The sequence below is a fragment of the Thrips palmi genome, unplaced genomic scaffold (assembly GCF_012932325.1).
Source record: "Thrips palmi isolate BJ-2018 unplaced genomic scaffold, TpBJ-2018v1 HiC_scaffold_8, whole genome shotgun sequence".
Taxonomy (NCBI): Eukaryota; Metazoa; Arthropoda; class Insecta; order Thysanoptera; family Thripidae; genus Thrips; species Thrips palmi.
In genome coordinates this window covers 14,391,766-14,405,888 of record NW_023144635.1, presented here as the reverse complement: position 1 = coordinate 14,405,888, position 14,123 = coordinate 14,391,766, and the positions used below count along the sequence as shown (strand labels likewise).

General features: G+C 42.5%; 3 protein-coding genes across 3 annotated transcripts; all 3 read left to right on the top strand.

Annotated features, from left to right (window-relative positions):
* The first annotated feature begins 1,525 nt into the window (after positions 1-1,525).
* On the top strand, positions 1,526-2,205 carry LOC117653816. The gene is made up of 3 exons (XM_034399747.1): positions 1,526-1,633; positions 1,733-1,999; positions 2,082-2,205. The coding sequence occupies exons 1-3, from the start codon at positions 1,571-1,573 to the stop codon at positions 2,118-2,120; spliced, it is 369 nt and encodes a 122-aa protein (XP_034255638.1). The 5' UTR covers positions 1,526-1,570; the 3' UTR covers positions 2,121-2,205.
* A 1,074-nt stretch (positions 2,206-3,279) lies between these two features.
* On the top strand, positions 3,280-9,108 carry LOC117653658. Its single transcript, XM_034399464.1, has 11 exons — positions 3,280-3,294; positions 4,487-4,537; positions 4,915-5,058; positions 5,314-5,520; positions 7,019-7,215; positions 7,300-7,366; positions 7,465-7,636; positions 7,719-7,924; positions 8,010-8,118; positions 8,220-8,353; positions 8,464-9,108. Exons 1-11 carry the CDS (start codon positions 3,280-3,282, stop codon positions 8,800-8,802), a joined length of 1,641 nt encoding a protein of 546 aa, XP_034255355.1. The 3' UTR covers positions 8,803-9,108.
* On the top strand, positions 8,943-11,453 carry LOC117653657. The gene has a single exon (XM_034399462.1). The coding sequence runs from the start codon at positions 8,943-8,945 to the stop codon at positions 11,451-11,453; it is 2,511 nt and encodes an 836-aa protein (XP_034255353.1).
* The last annotated feature ends 2,670 nt before the right edge of the window (positions 11,454-14,123 follow it).

The window sequence follows — 14,123 nt, the reverse complement described above, 5'->3', positions numbered from 1 at the left end:
CCCGAGCAAGCAAACAACTACTTAGAATTAAATGTGATGTTGGATATTTTGCCGAAGAGCCGACATTTTGAGAAAAACCTAAGACATCGAACCTATCTTCTCAAATGTGAGAGTGAGAAAAAATATCCCAGATTTGAAAAACGCCCAATTTAGCCAAAACGCTGTAACAAAAATTTTGGCGAGGTGCTATGGTCGTACCCTTGAAGCTAGAAGGTAGGGCTCTGGCTGAAAATAGTTAGAATTCTATTCTCTCGAAAGTCCGGTCGACCGGTTGCCGTCGGCAAAGTAGTTCCCGAGAGCGAGGGGGGTGGTCATGGTGCCCCAGTGGTCATGGTGCCCCACCCTCCCTTACACTTTTTGACAAGAAAGACACAGCATATGGCACGCTTATGATAACAACCTGTACAGAAAAATATAGTTCGCTTTTAGTTCGTTTTCAGTTCGTTTTTAGTTCGCTACCCTGTGGATTGGTTCGCTTTTAGTTCGGAAGGGGGGAACTGGTTCGCTTTTAGTCAGCGAACTCAAGGAGGGATTGGTTCGCTCATAGTTCGCTTCGGTGGGACTAGTGCGCTAAAGGTTCGCGTGCCGGAGGACTAGTACACTGAAAAAAAAGTCTGGTTAAAAGTACCAGACCAATCCTAGTTAAACGAGCGCTAGTTAATGATACCAGGATCATGGTAATTTCCACCAGTCGATCAGTTACAATAACCAGATCAGGTGAAGTAACATTTACCAGACATCTGGTTAATGATTCTGGTAAATTTTACCATACTTGTTCGGTTACCGCGACAAGATCAAACGGTGTATGACGTGATCATCCCGTTCAAAAACAGGACTAGAACGACAAGTGCAGCGCCATCAAACGCCTCGGCACTTACGAAATGGCAGCGAGGCGCCTGTCTAAAGTGGGGTAGGCCTGCCCGCACGACAAGCGCGTTTGATTGCCTACCTACACCTCCCCCTCCCCTACCCCGGCTGGGGAGCTCATGCTAGCCTGGCCGGCCGATCGGCCAGGCTTGGGCTGGGTGGGTGGCGGGTGAGGCCAGCGCTGCAGCAGTCTAATAGAGTCCCATGAAACATCGAACTACGTGTCCAAATTTTCATAGCTTTCATGGGTCTGGTCTCGGTCCTGTGGCTAGCATGTTGTATCTAATGCATTATGCTTGACACTAACTAACCTTTTTCTGTGCTGTGATTGTTTCTGTTGTACCTATTGCTCTTGCATATTCTTGTTGTTTTGTGCGGACATTGAGAAATTTTCAAGTGAAGCCAGAATACAACTGCATATGCTCTTGTCTAGGTGAGGTTGCTATATTTTATATGAATCTTGTTCAGCCGCATTATTGAACTGAATTTCTTTCCCTCCTCAGAAAGCGAGACCATTATTTGAAAGACAAGACTAAACGGTTTTGTTGTAGTTTGCGATACACTTGGAGTGAGCACCTCCCCTTCTTCCGCCACTACTCCGGCTAAGAACATGAGTAATTCATCACCAGCATCAAGCTCAAGTTCATTCCAAGTCATGGGCCAACATGGAGAATGGACTTTTAACACAAGTGGTTCCCAAGTCATGGGCCACCATGAGGAATGGACTTTTGAGACAAGTTGTCCCAGTTCTGATGAATCCTTTGGGGTAAGGGAGAAGAAATTCACAGTTTTGCAAGAGAAGTAATACAGGAAACAATATTTGTGAAGCACTTTTAATTTATTTATTTTTTTTTAACTGTTCTAGTCTGGATCAGCTGGTGAGTTGGATCAGTTGAAGTTTGAGGTTGCTCATGGAAAGTGGCACCTTTCACTGTATCGACAGGCACTCAAAGATGCAGAGGGTGGCGCTGAAGCTGCTGCAGTGCAGCTGGAGATGGTGAAAGAGCACCACAGACCAAATTGTGCAGAGTGCGATTCTCACCAAATGTGGGTGAAGTTGGCAGCTGCTCGGAAACAAACAAGGGATTCTTCACAACAAACCTCACCAATCCTGTGTCAGAATGATCGAAAGGTGGTGATCTCAGCCATGTAAAATATCCACAATTTCAGAAAACAAGTTTATTGACACACTTTGATGCACTCCATTCTTACAGAAACGAGCAAGAATCCAGAGGAGAAGCATGTCAACCTGAATGTCTCAGTTCCTCACGCCCAAGATTTATTTATGGCAACGGTTGTCTACCTGTTCTGCATCATACCCAGTAATTTCTTCAACCCTATAGTAACCAAATGTCCGGGAAGTTCTTACTCAATATTCTACTTTGAATTCTTTCGGATTGTTATATTATTCTTGTGACTGTCTTAATTTAGTTAAGTTTTTCATTTGAAATTGTTTTGCATTGTTAACTTATTTTTGTACTTTTCATATCTTAATTAAATTTTTCATTGGCACATATTGGAATCCCTTCTATTATTAATGATGAAAAAAGTTTTTAGCCCAGCCATCAATCACGAACTGGATGCTGTTCCAAGTTGGTGAGACTCTACTTGGCAGCACCGGTGGCTTTTGCACAAAAGTTTGATAAGAAATCTTTTTTTTAAATAATAGCGCAACCAATGCTGATCAAATTTTGTACAATAACATAATCCATTTACACATTTACGAGATCACTCATCAAACTCACTAAAGTAAACAAGCAGACAGTTTGACAGCTGACTGGTCTCCACCTCTCCCAACTGGACAAAACTAAAATCACCCATTTTCGGTTCAGCAACGTTCATGAAAGAGGAGAGATAAAACAATATTTAGAATAACTGCCGTAAAAAAATCTAGTAGCAATAAATCTGAGAGAAATCAGACGCTTTGATATAATATTGGGTTCATTATCGTTTCCGCCGGAGTGGTGGTCACCAGGGTGGATCTTAATTTCTGACCCCCCGTTTTTATTGGCGAAATGGGGTCCCTAGGATAGCAGAAGATCATTAACGAGTCGCATTTGATCCGGATAAAATTGTATCAGCTTTAGGGAAGGGCTCAAAACTGGGTCCAAACGTCAAAATTTGTGGTTTGTTAAGTATTGCCGCCGAACTAGATGAGATATCAAAACGCCTGAGGTCTGAAAAGATGCGGCATTTAATTACCTTTCCAACCAGCTATGAATCATTGTTGCAGCACAAATATTTCCACTTGAATCATTGCATTTTAAGCAAAAAAGTGGGGTCAAAAATATCAAAATCCGTCCAATTTCGGTAGGGTGAAGTTCTAAAATTGGCCGAATCAACATCTCTTTATAGAAATAGATGGGTCTCAACAAGACAAACAAAAAATGTCAACACATGCCATGGGCTAAGATGCGAAATGAAGCTGTAATTTAGCCTCAAAAGTGCCAAAAATCTTCGTTTTTCAACCAAAAGGACATTTAGCGTGATTTTTTCGAGGTCAAAGGAGCTCTGGCCGCGAACCTTCTGGGAGTCCGGGACTTCTCCTTTCAGATTTGAGTCAAGGTGGTCCCGGCTCACCTGGAAACCGAGTTTGGCCAAGTTCCGGCCAGCCGGCTGGCCCTTTTGATGGAAAAAGGGTGATTTTTGGCACTTTTGAGGCTAAATTACTGCTTCATTTCGCATCTTGGCCCATGGCATGTGTTGACGTTTTTTGTTTGTCTTGTTGAGACCCATCCGTTTCTATAAAGAGATGTCGATTCGGCCAATTTTAGAACTTCACCCTACCGAAATTGGACTGATTTTGATATTTTTGACCCCACTTTTCTGCATAAAATGCAATGATTCATGTGGAAATATTTGTGCTGCAACAATGATTCATAGCTCGTTGGAAAGGTAATTAAATTCCGCATGTTTTCAGACCTCAGGCGTTTTTATATCTCATCTGGTTCGGCGGCAACACTTAAAAAACTACCAATTTTGGCGTTTTGACCCAGTTTTGAGCCCTTCCCTAAAGCTGATACAATTTTTTCCGGATCAAATGCGACTCGTTAATGATCTTTTACTATCCTAGGGACCCCATTTCGCCAATAAAAACGGGGGGTCAGAAATTAAGATCCACCCTAGTGGTCACCCTGAGTTCTGGAACGTTTAGGCACCGACCGGCAGCACCGCTGCTTCGACAATCTTAGAAATGGAACGGTTTCACCCCTTTACTTGCTTTTTGAAACGTTTTGAACGCGCCTTTCTTGTTCAAATGAATGTTATAAAGAGGGCTGCGTCACTTCCCCTTTCTCTTTCGTGTGCGTGCGTCAACGGCTCACACTCGTTCGGAGTCGCTCTGGAGCCGGGCCTCTGTCCTCAGCCTCTACTTAACTCAGGTTAGTTTGCCACGTTTTCCCTTCTATTCCGTCTTTACTTTCATTAGCTTCCGACTCTTTGAGTGTGAATTTCATACTTCAGGATATTGTGTGTGCTGAGGGCGCTCCGGCACTCGGTTCCCCTGCTATTTCTAACCTCGCCGATACTTTGCGTTGTGGACGCGGCCTGTGCCTGTTGCAACTTCTTGACTCTTGCCTCTTACGCTTTGCTTAGGTAATCTTTATTTCTCTGCTTGCAGTGTATTCAACTACCGTTATCTTCAATGGATATCGACGTGCAAACGCTGTTGGTGCGAAGTCGATGCGAAGACTTCATGCAGAACTTCAAAGGTACGTACGTTATAATAGGCCATTCCGAACATCCATCTTTTGCTCCGGGAAAGAACTTGTTGCTCGCCTTCAACTCCCTGGCACTCTGTGGTGTCTAAGATGGTTTGAACTTCGGGTCCTCTATAACGTGTTCAAGTTTTCGCGAGGTTTTCGTATTTTGGAGACTTTGCCAATACTTGCCTATTTCGGAGTTGCCATTTTGAGGTTAAGGGCTTTGTGTTTTGGCTTCGGAGATAGTTGCTGAGCGCTCTCTTGACGGGCGTCTCATTCTCTTAGTATGTAATGTGTCTTAGGGATACTTTTCTTTTATTGACTTCCTATTTGGACTCATTGGCAGCCTTTAACTTCCCTTGTCTATCTGTTGTCAGATCAAGAAGTGGACCGAGACTCACTTGCTGATTTGACGGAGGGAATGTTAATTCAGTTAGTGCCTCTCTGTGGCCCACGAGCCCGCTTCATCAGGGAGTTGGCAAAGATGAAGGTACTGGTCAGAAAGTGTCTTTTCATCCTCCCGATCAAACCTAGTTAATACTAAGCAATCAAGGTTTTTATGCAGCCAGGCAACATGCTTTCTAAACTTAGCTTTGTTTTAATCCCGTATTCCATGATAATGTACGAAACCAGTAGGCTTCCGTTTTAGCCAAGGCAATCTTCCAAATTTCTGCCCTTTTCTTCTGAGTGGGAAAACCTGTTTGCGTTGTTAATTTTATTACTATGAGCCTTCTTTATTTTTTAGGAGTCACCTACACCCAGTGCTGAAACTCCTCGGTCTCCACCTTCTTCAAGACCAGTGTCTCCACCTCCATCAAGACCAGCGTCTCCGCGCTGCTTCTCTCCTAGTCAGAACATAGATGAAGACGAGAACAGTGTGGATGACCTTGATAATTCACCTACAGAATCATCTATCACCTGGGCCGATCTTCAGAAAAGTTCTAATCGTAATGTGAGTTTTAATTTTGTTTCTGAGTTAAGGTGAAAAATCAATTGTGGGTCACATTTTTGAAAATTCCAAATTAAGGTCTTTAATTCTGACCTGGTGACAAAAGTGCATGTGCGGCCTTTAACTATGGTCCTTGGACTAAGTTTTGCAGCATAGTAGCCCTGTCTATCATCCTTATTTACTAAGCTGTGGCTGTTTTAAAAATAGTCCGTTTTGGCCCACAACTGATTTTTGGAACCAGTTGTGGGTCAGCATTGTAGGAAGCTCAAATTTGGATATGATTTGCTTAAATACGAGAGAAATTCACTTCTGAATTTATTTTTCGGAATCGTGAAAACTGCAGGATCTGTAGCACAATGAATCAATTGTGGGTCACATCAATTGTGGGCCATTTCGTCTTTTTGCTTGAAAATTGACCACTTTTGCAAGATATTTTCTTATTTTCATCAATTAAAGGTCCCTGGTTCTCAATAAACCAAGCAGACACGTTTTTCACTCAAAACGGAAAAATACATAAACAGGCTAATTTCACTGTGAGACAGATGTGAGTTAAACGTCCTGGATTAGAGACGAAACTTTTAAAGTGCATAGTAGGGCCGCCGGTGTGGTAGACAATCCAACACCACACCCTGTCATCATGAGGTATTGCTACAGTTTATTATTTTTTTCAGTCAGAATATATAGTCTGTAGGGATTGATTTGACTCCTTATAACAGGGCCGGACTGGCCTCGGGTGCCTAGCCCGCAGTTGGAGAGCGGTTCCCTTCCAGGAGCTATGTAAGCCCCGAAATGCGCCCGCCCCCCTCCCCAACAAAAGAGCCTGATGGCAGACTGGAAGTAAGAGCTAGCGTTTTCATTCGGGGCTGTAGCTTAACATAACCTTCGTATCGTAATAATAAATGTGACAGAGCAGAAAAATGGAATTTACTGGGATACATCAGTCATTCAGAAGCGCAGAAAACAAGAAAATAGCAGAAAAACTACCGGAAAATTCGTTTAAAATAATGGGTCTGACATGGAAGCGAACGCTACTTTGCCATCACCCGCGCACCATGGCATCGAATGATTTCGGCTGTACTATGGTAAATTTATGTTCCCTGACCTACTATGAACCAAAATCAGCAAGGGCGTCCCGTTTTATCTCGTAATAGCTTCACGGTGGCAATTTGAAAAACATACGATTTTTCGCCTCGTTGGATGGGCGCCATTTTCACGACATTTTGAAGGGCCTTTCTTTGAAGCCTGATAGGAGCCGTTACAGTCGTCGCTCGGACATACACGCTATTTGGGAAGACAAAGAAAGGTTGGAGGAAGGTCTACCGCGAAATTCAAATCGATTCAATCTCCGTCGGGTCTGCGGTGACCCGTCGAAAAAAATGACCCACAAATGATTCGTGACCCACAATTGATTTTTTACCTTAAGCACTCTCTTGAGGCGTTTCAGTTTAGGAATTCTAGAGTGAATGGTTTGTACTTTATTGTTTTTACTTCTTGTTAACAGTCAGTCGTGAGAGCACTCCTGAATAGAAAGTCAGACGCAGACCGAATTTTGGCGAACTACCCGGCTTCTAAGAAAAAGTATCGAGTGAGAAAAGGTCTCAAGAAAGAGAAGACATATGTTGGCCTTGACTTAGTTCATCAAAAACTTCTCTGTGACTTACTTGTGAAAGAGGCATGCCGGGAACCTGCATCCATTGGGTAATGTTTTTGTGTTGTGCTCTTTTGTAAGCTTATGTAGTCTTATGTAGGTTGTTTCACTCATTCTTTTCTTTGTTTGTTCAGGTGTGTCACTGATACTGTGCAAAAATTAGTTGAGGAAATTGTTGCCATCTTTCCCCGTGAAAGAAAGGTGAGGAAGCTTAGCGTACAGGCTGTAGGTCTGACCTGGATGGTATTGCCTTGCCTGCCAATGAATAACTTCTCTAAACATGGGTCTTTCTTTTGCAGTCTCAGTACTATGTACCCTTTCGGTGCATCAAATTGGATGGCAAGGTTGTCAAACGTTCCAACACTAAAGGTCGATTATACCACAAATTCACTAATTATTTGAAAGTTCTTCGAGACGAGTATGTGACAACTGACTCAAGGGTTGAATGTCACATTCATTCTACTACTCCAGGTAACTTGCTTTCTGTCATTTTGTGTCAATCAGTTATTAACATTTATTTTGGGCTCTGATTATGTTGTGTTTTGTTTTACAGAAACATCAGCTGATGTGGAAGCCAGCCTTCAGTGGCTTGCCAAGAGGGTGGCAATCTGTCCTCGGCTCAAGGCTGAATGGGAAGTGACAAGGGAGGCAAGATTCAACAGTCTAAGGAATAGAGTTGATGGAAGGAATGAGAATTTCGTGCACACTTACATCCACTCTCTGTACCCCTGCTTGGCGCAACCTGATGGCTACCTTCTTGTAAGTAAACCTACATCTAGTTGGTGTCTCCCAGGTGTCTCCAAACCTGTTTATCACAGATTAATCATTTCCTCCTTTGTTGCAGCTTTTGTCTGATTTTGATGCCACGTTTCCTGAAAAAAGGAACAGCCTATTTATGCAGTGGCCTAAATTTTCTGAAAGTGTGAAGAAGCTAGCCAATTGTTCAGACTCAGGTGTGTGTTTTTTGTTGTTGTTTTTTTCTTTTCTTGGTTCTTCTGGAATCTTGTTTCCCTTCTGTTGCAAATATTGATATTGACTTAATTTTTTTTTTTAGACTGCAGTGATGCGGAGGTTTTCCACCTACTGGGAACTTTGTTTGAGGAGGAAGGACTTTTCTCCATCCCAGTTACCAGAAAGTATCGTGCAGGAAAGAAGGAAATGCTGAACTCCTTTCTTATGGCTGTGGAGGTGAGATTGAGTATTTATCTTACTCTTTAATTATTTTTGTTGCTAGAATAGTTCTTGGATGTTAAATGTGAATCTTACCTCAATACTTACTTATTTTTTATCTCTTACAGACTGTGGATGAGATTGATCGAGACATAGCCGCATACGAGGCAAAAGCCTTTCAAGAAAAATTCACCGTTCAGCCCTACGCTGTGGCCGTTGGACCTTGGCCAAATCCTTCTCAGTTTTACGTCTCCTATGGTGGCATTTTGAAACAAGTGGCTTGTGTCAAAGATGCGATAGATGTAACCTTCAAAATCTTCCATGCTCTTCACGCCAACTATCCAAGAACCTCAGAATGCTACTGGATGCTGCTTCAGAAGATTGTGTACGAAATAGACACTGTGTGGGACAGTGCCAGTCCTGAAGTCGAGTCTTTAATCTCCAAGTTAGTTGAGCTGAGAAGTTAGTACTTGCAATGCCATCAGTAGGCTGTGTATAGAATGCATTTACTGCATTAGTTGTAAACTCATCTAACTCAAACATCTTCTGGTAATTGTCTAGTTGATTTCAGAGTTCATAGGGTAATTGTTTTGAAATCTATGCCAAAATGCCGTCCTGCTCTGTTTGTGGTGTTTCATTTGTATCAATTACTGGTGTTCATCAACATCTTACAATTCACCATCCTTCTACTGATTTGTCTAGTAATTTAAAGTGCAAGACTGAAGGCTGTTTGCGTATATTTACGGGATGGCAAAAACTTCGTCATCATTTTATTCGGGACCATAAGTTTCCAATTCGAGCCAATGTGTCTAATGCTAGGAAAAACGACAAACTTAATAAGAAAAAAGCTGAGGAAACAGAAGAGAATTGTGATGGTTTTGAATCCAACTCAGCTGATGATTTGTTTCATGGAGATGTTTCTGGCAATGCTTCCCCGAGTAAACTAGGAGAATTGGCAGTCGCTAATGCTTCGTCCTTTCTGACTAAATTTTATGCAAACCCTCGCATTCCGAGAAATCACATTCAAGATATTGTCCAAAATGTTAGTGTTTTCCTCCAAGATATCATATCATATCTTACCCCATCCCTTTTAAATGTCATGACTGATGCCTCTATTGATGAGAAGTTGAAAGAAAGTCAAATTAAATCTTTGCTGGGAATTATAGTTCAACCTTTTGAGGAAACCCTGTCTACTGAGTATAGAAGATTTAAATATTTAAAAGAAAGTGGGAACTTCATTGAGGCAGTTGATTATATTGTAGGAGATCGAGTGGATAATAAGTATGCTCGTGGTGTGATGTCTAAGAAGAGAGTGAGTGTGAAGGGAAAATATGTTCCCGTAAAATCAATTCTGGAGAAGTTATTTTGTCTACCTGATGTCTATTTCAAAGTGAAGGCTTACGTTGAATATCTTGAGAAAGAATTTGAGTCGGGGATTATATCTAATTTTATGCAAGGTAAGCTGTGGAAAATGAAAATTGCTAAGTTTCATGGGACTGATGATTTGGTTCTGCCCATCTTCTTATATTTTGATGATTTCGAAGTTGGAAATCCAATTGGCCCCCACTCTGGTTTGTATAAGCTTGGAGCGGTGTACTTTTCCTTGCCTTGCCTCCCTCCTGAATTTCAGTCATCAATTGAAAATGTATTCTTGAGTTTGTTGTTTCATGCTTCTGACAGAGCCATACCAGAAGATGGTAACTTTTATGTCTTCCAGGAATTTATTGATGATTTGAATATTTTAGAATCTCAGGGTATAACTATTCCTGTTGATGGCCAAATGGTTAAAATTCACTTTATTGCATCACTTCTTTTGGCAGACAATCTTGGTTTCCATCAAGCTCTGGGCTTTGCTGGGGGGTTCACTGCTAACTACTACTGCCGGTTCTGTAAAAGTCATAAAAGTGAGATGTGTTGTATGCTTGAAGAGTGTGCATTAACTTTAAGGAAAGTTCAAGATTATAATAGTGATGTGGATCTGGGTATGACAATGTCTGGTGTTGCTGAAAATTCTGTTTGGAACTCCTTGTCATCGTTCCATGTGTATGAAAATTACTCTGTAGACATTTTGCATGATCTGCTTCTTGGTGTGTGTAAAACCGATATGGCTTTGATCTTACATCACTTTGTTATTGTTAAAAAATGTGTCAGTGTGTCAGTTTTAAACTCAAGAATTAATTCTTATAACTATACTCTAAATGGTTTTGAAAACCGACCATCGTGTATCATTGAGGAGGACTTGAAAGAGTCCAAAATTAGAATGACTGGTATAGAACTTTTGAACTTTTGTCTCTTGTTTGGTTTCTTTGTTTATGACTTGATTGGAATTGAGTGTAAAACTAGTCCGCACTGGTCTCTTTATCTGGCTCTCAGAGGAATTCTTGATATAGCCACAGCCAAATCATTTCAAAAGGAATGTATTGATACTGTCCCTGGTCTTATAAGGGAACATCACAGAATCAGAGTGATTGACTTGAAGTCTCCTTTACTTCCAAAAGACCACTGGCTTTTGCATTATTTTATGGTTTTAATATTTTCTGGTCCTGTTGCTCACTTATCAACAGCAAAATATGAGTCAAAACATAAGTTACTGAAAACTATGGCCAACAGCTCTACTTCAAGAGTGTTTATCTCTCATACCATAGCTTTGAAGGAGCAGCTTAGTCTTTGTTTTCGATTAGAAAGCAAGAGAGGTCTAGAAGTTGGTTTCTCATCTGGACCATCTCATCTTGTACAAACTTTATACCTTGATGGCTCTTATAAATACCGTAACTCTCTACCTTTAGAGTTTAAAGACTTCTGTAATGTTGTACCATGGGTTGAACTTAACGGGATCTGTTATCATAACCATTCTTTCGTTGCTGTTGTTAGTGAAAGTGAATCATTGTTCCCGTTATTTGCTCAAATTCACAAGTGTATTCTCAGTGACACGCATCGTGTCTGCTTTGTCCTAAAGTTGTATGAAACCCAGTCTTTTGACGAAATGTTGCATGCATATGTAATTGAAGAATCGTCCCACTTCATCTGTAAATATATCCATGAACTGTATTATCCTTTCCTGCCCATCCACTACCAAATGGGGCGGAAACATTTTATCACTTTACGCCAAATGATCTAGTTCCTACTCGTGTAACTTTTAAAATTGACTTGCACTTAAGTGCCAAATGATCAAGTTCCTATCCTGCTACTTGCACTTTACTGCAACTTTGTGATCAACCAATTATTGTTGGTAATATCTGTGTATTTGTGATAATTATTTTATTATTGTAATAGTGTGTAAATTTTATGCATCTTTTTTTGCTGTTATATGGACTGTGAAATAATAAAGGGGCAGACTTTATTGATTATTTATTATTATTTATTAATTAATTCAACGACCTGCTCCGGATTACCAGCAGCATCAGTGCCACACACTATAATTTGACAGCTGCAGGCACTAGTCAGTCCGTTAGAAGTGACCAGCTCCACAGTAGAACGCACTAGTCTAATTATTAAAAAATAACTATGTGATGTAGCTGCAGGTACTAGTCAGTCCGTTGAAAGTGACCAACTCCATTGTAGAACACACTAGTCTAATTATTTAAAATAACCATGAGATGTAGTGTCAGCCACCAAGATAGGGGCTGGCAGTACAGTTGCTCCCGTACAGAAAAATGCAGTTCGCTTTTAGTTCGCTATCAGTTCGCTTTTAGTTCGCTTAAATTACCCGTGGATTAGTTCGCTTGGAGTTCGCTTCGTCGGGGGGATTGGTTCGCTCAGAGTTTAAAAACGACCAAAAACCGAACCGGAAGCGAACTAGTTCGCGAGGGGATCGGTTCGCTTTCGGTCCGCTTGTGAACTGGTAAGCGAACAGTTCGCTTCGACGGCGAGCCTCAAAAGAAAGGGCCGACCCCCCGTGTAATGTATGCTTTTGCGTGCCTCGATGCTGGCTGCCGGTGGTAGTCGATCCTTGGTCTTCTGTGATGTGGACTCCTTGGGCTCCTCGTAGTCGACGACGCTAACCACTGCGCTAACCTGAAACATGAGGGCAGGGCCCGCGGGCGAGCCTCTTCACTGGCTCCGCGCAGCTCGGCGCGCGGCACTCCGGTCCATCTCTGTGTGTGCTCTCTGGAGGGCGCATTTATCAAGATAGAAAGATGCGGTTTTCGATGTCTCTATTGGGGAATTCTATCCCAAATGGGCCACTTTTGTAGGTCACCATTTCGGATCATGATGAAAAATTTTTTGTAGGTAGACCTTATCAAAAAAACATTCTGTGCAAAATCTCAGCCAGATCGGTCCAGTAGTTCCTGAGAAAAGCTCCCTCAAAGTTTTAGTCAAAACTTCATTTAGGTGGTTTGAGCAAATTCGCACTTTTTCACGTTTTGGCCGATAACTCCGTCAGTATTCAAGCTACGATGCTTCCCCGCACGGTTTCTGAAAGGAAAAACTGTGAGGATTCAGAAAATGTACTTGGATTTGAGATGCGACTAGGTAAAGATGGTGAAAAGTGTGAAAAATCGCAGAAAATTTGTTTTTTTGGACCAATTTTCAGTGAGTTTTCCGGCCTATGCCCATATCGTGAAAATCCAAACCAAATAGCGGAAATTGTAGTCCATACCATACCCAAACACGCTACGATCTCGGAATTGTTGGGTGTGGGTCTAGTTTCGGAGCTGCAGCGGCTTGAAAATTCGTAAAAATAGGTCAAATTCTGTTTTTGGCCAAAGTGCACGCGGGCAGTTTTTTTTTGAACAGGTTCCACGCGGCATGGGGAGATTTGTTCAGATACCCCTTTTTGACCTTAGTTGAACATTTAAGGTTCCCCATTTGAACAATGCAATCGATATTGTTCGAACGAGTGTCCTGGATCCACGAAAAACGAAAGCTGGGAACGCCTGCAGGGCTAGCCCGTACGCCGACCGACCGGTCTTGCGTACCGCACAGGCGCTCGGGCCACTTCGGTCGGCCAGTGTCTTTCTCTTTCCCTCTCTCTACCCCCCCCCCCCCCCTTTTCCCTCTTCCCCCGCGGCTATCCCGTCCAGGTAAGGCAGGCCGTCGACGGTGTCCGAGACCAAGTCGCGGCTGGCTCTCCGTACACCGACTACAAAATTTTATTGCACCTCTCGATAGGTCTCGTCAAGACCTTTTCAACGAGTGGTCGGAAGGGGGGGTCCAGGAGTCCGACTTCAGCAGTTACGTTCATCAGGATCTTGGGAAAAAGAGGGTCAACCGACCGAAAAAATGATAGCAGTTTTTGATGGCAGGGTCGACATGGGCCCCGTCCCGATTGAGCCCAGTCGGGGCGTGAGTCAGGGCTCAAGTCGGGCTCAAACGGGGCTCTGACCGGGGCTCAGATCATCGGGGCTCAATCGGGATGGGGCTCATGTCGACCCTGCCTTTTTGATAGGTATCAAAAGTACGGGATTGCCGGGCAAAAAAGTACGGGATTCCCTGTAAAAAAAGGTACGGTATTGCCTGTAAAAAAAACGACGGTATTGCCTGTTAAAAAAAAGTACGGTGAAGTCTGAAGTAATCAGTACAGGACCGTGATCTTTTCTCGCAGTGTACCCCCTGCAGACGTTCCCAGCTTTCGTTTTTCGTGGATCCAGGACACTTGTTAGTGACAATATCGATTGCATTGTTCAAATGGGGAACCTTAAATCTTCAACTAAGGTCAGAAAGGGGTATCTGAACAAAGCTACCCATGCCGCGTGGAGCCTGTTCTAAATAAACTGCCCGCGTGCACTTTGGCCAAAAACAGAATTTTCCATTTTTACAACCCCCGTCGTTGAAAGCCCCGCGGTAT

What these genes read in the sequence shown, in the direction of transcription:
- LOC117653816 (XM_034399747.1), top strand. Translation starts at nt 1,571, where the DNA reads ATGGGCCACCATGAGGAATGGACTTTTGAGACAAGTTGTCCCAGTTCT. An exon ending in GTTCTGATGAATCCTTTGGG is followed by an intron (nt 1,634 to 1,732) that starts GTAAGGGAGAAG and finishes TAACTGTTCTAG; the next exon opens with TCTGGATCAGCTGGTGAGTT. An exon ending in TGTGTCAGAATGATCGAAAG is followed by an intron (nt 2,000 to 2,081) that starts GTGGTGATCTCA and finishes CCATTCTTACAG; the next exon opens with AAACGAGCAAGAATCCAGAG.
- LOC117653657 (XM_034399462.1), top strand. Translation starts at nt 8,943, where the DNA reads ATGCCGTCCTGCTCTGTTTGTGGTGTTTCATTTGTATCAATTACTGGT.
- LOC117653658 (XM_034399464.1), top strand. An exon ending in CGGGAACCTGCATCCATTGG is followed by an intron (nt 7,216 to 7,299) that starts GTAATGTTTTTG and finishes TTGTTTGTTCAG; the next exon opens with GTGTGTCACTGATACTGTGC. An exon ending in CCTTTCTTATGGCTGTGGAG is followed by an intron (nt 8,354 to 8,463) that starts GTGAGATTGAGT and finishes TATCTCTTACAG; the next exon opens with ACTGTGGATGAGATTGATCG.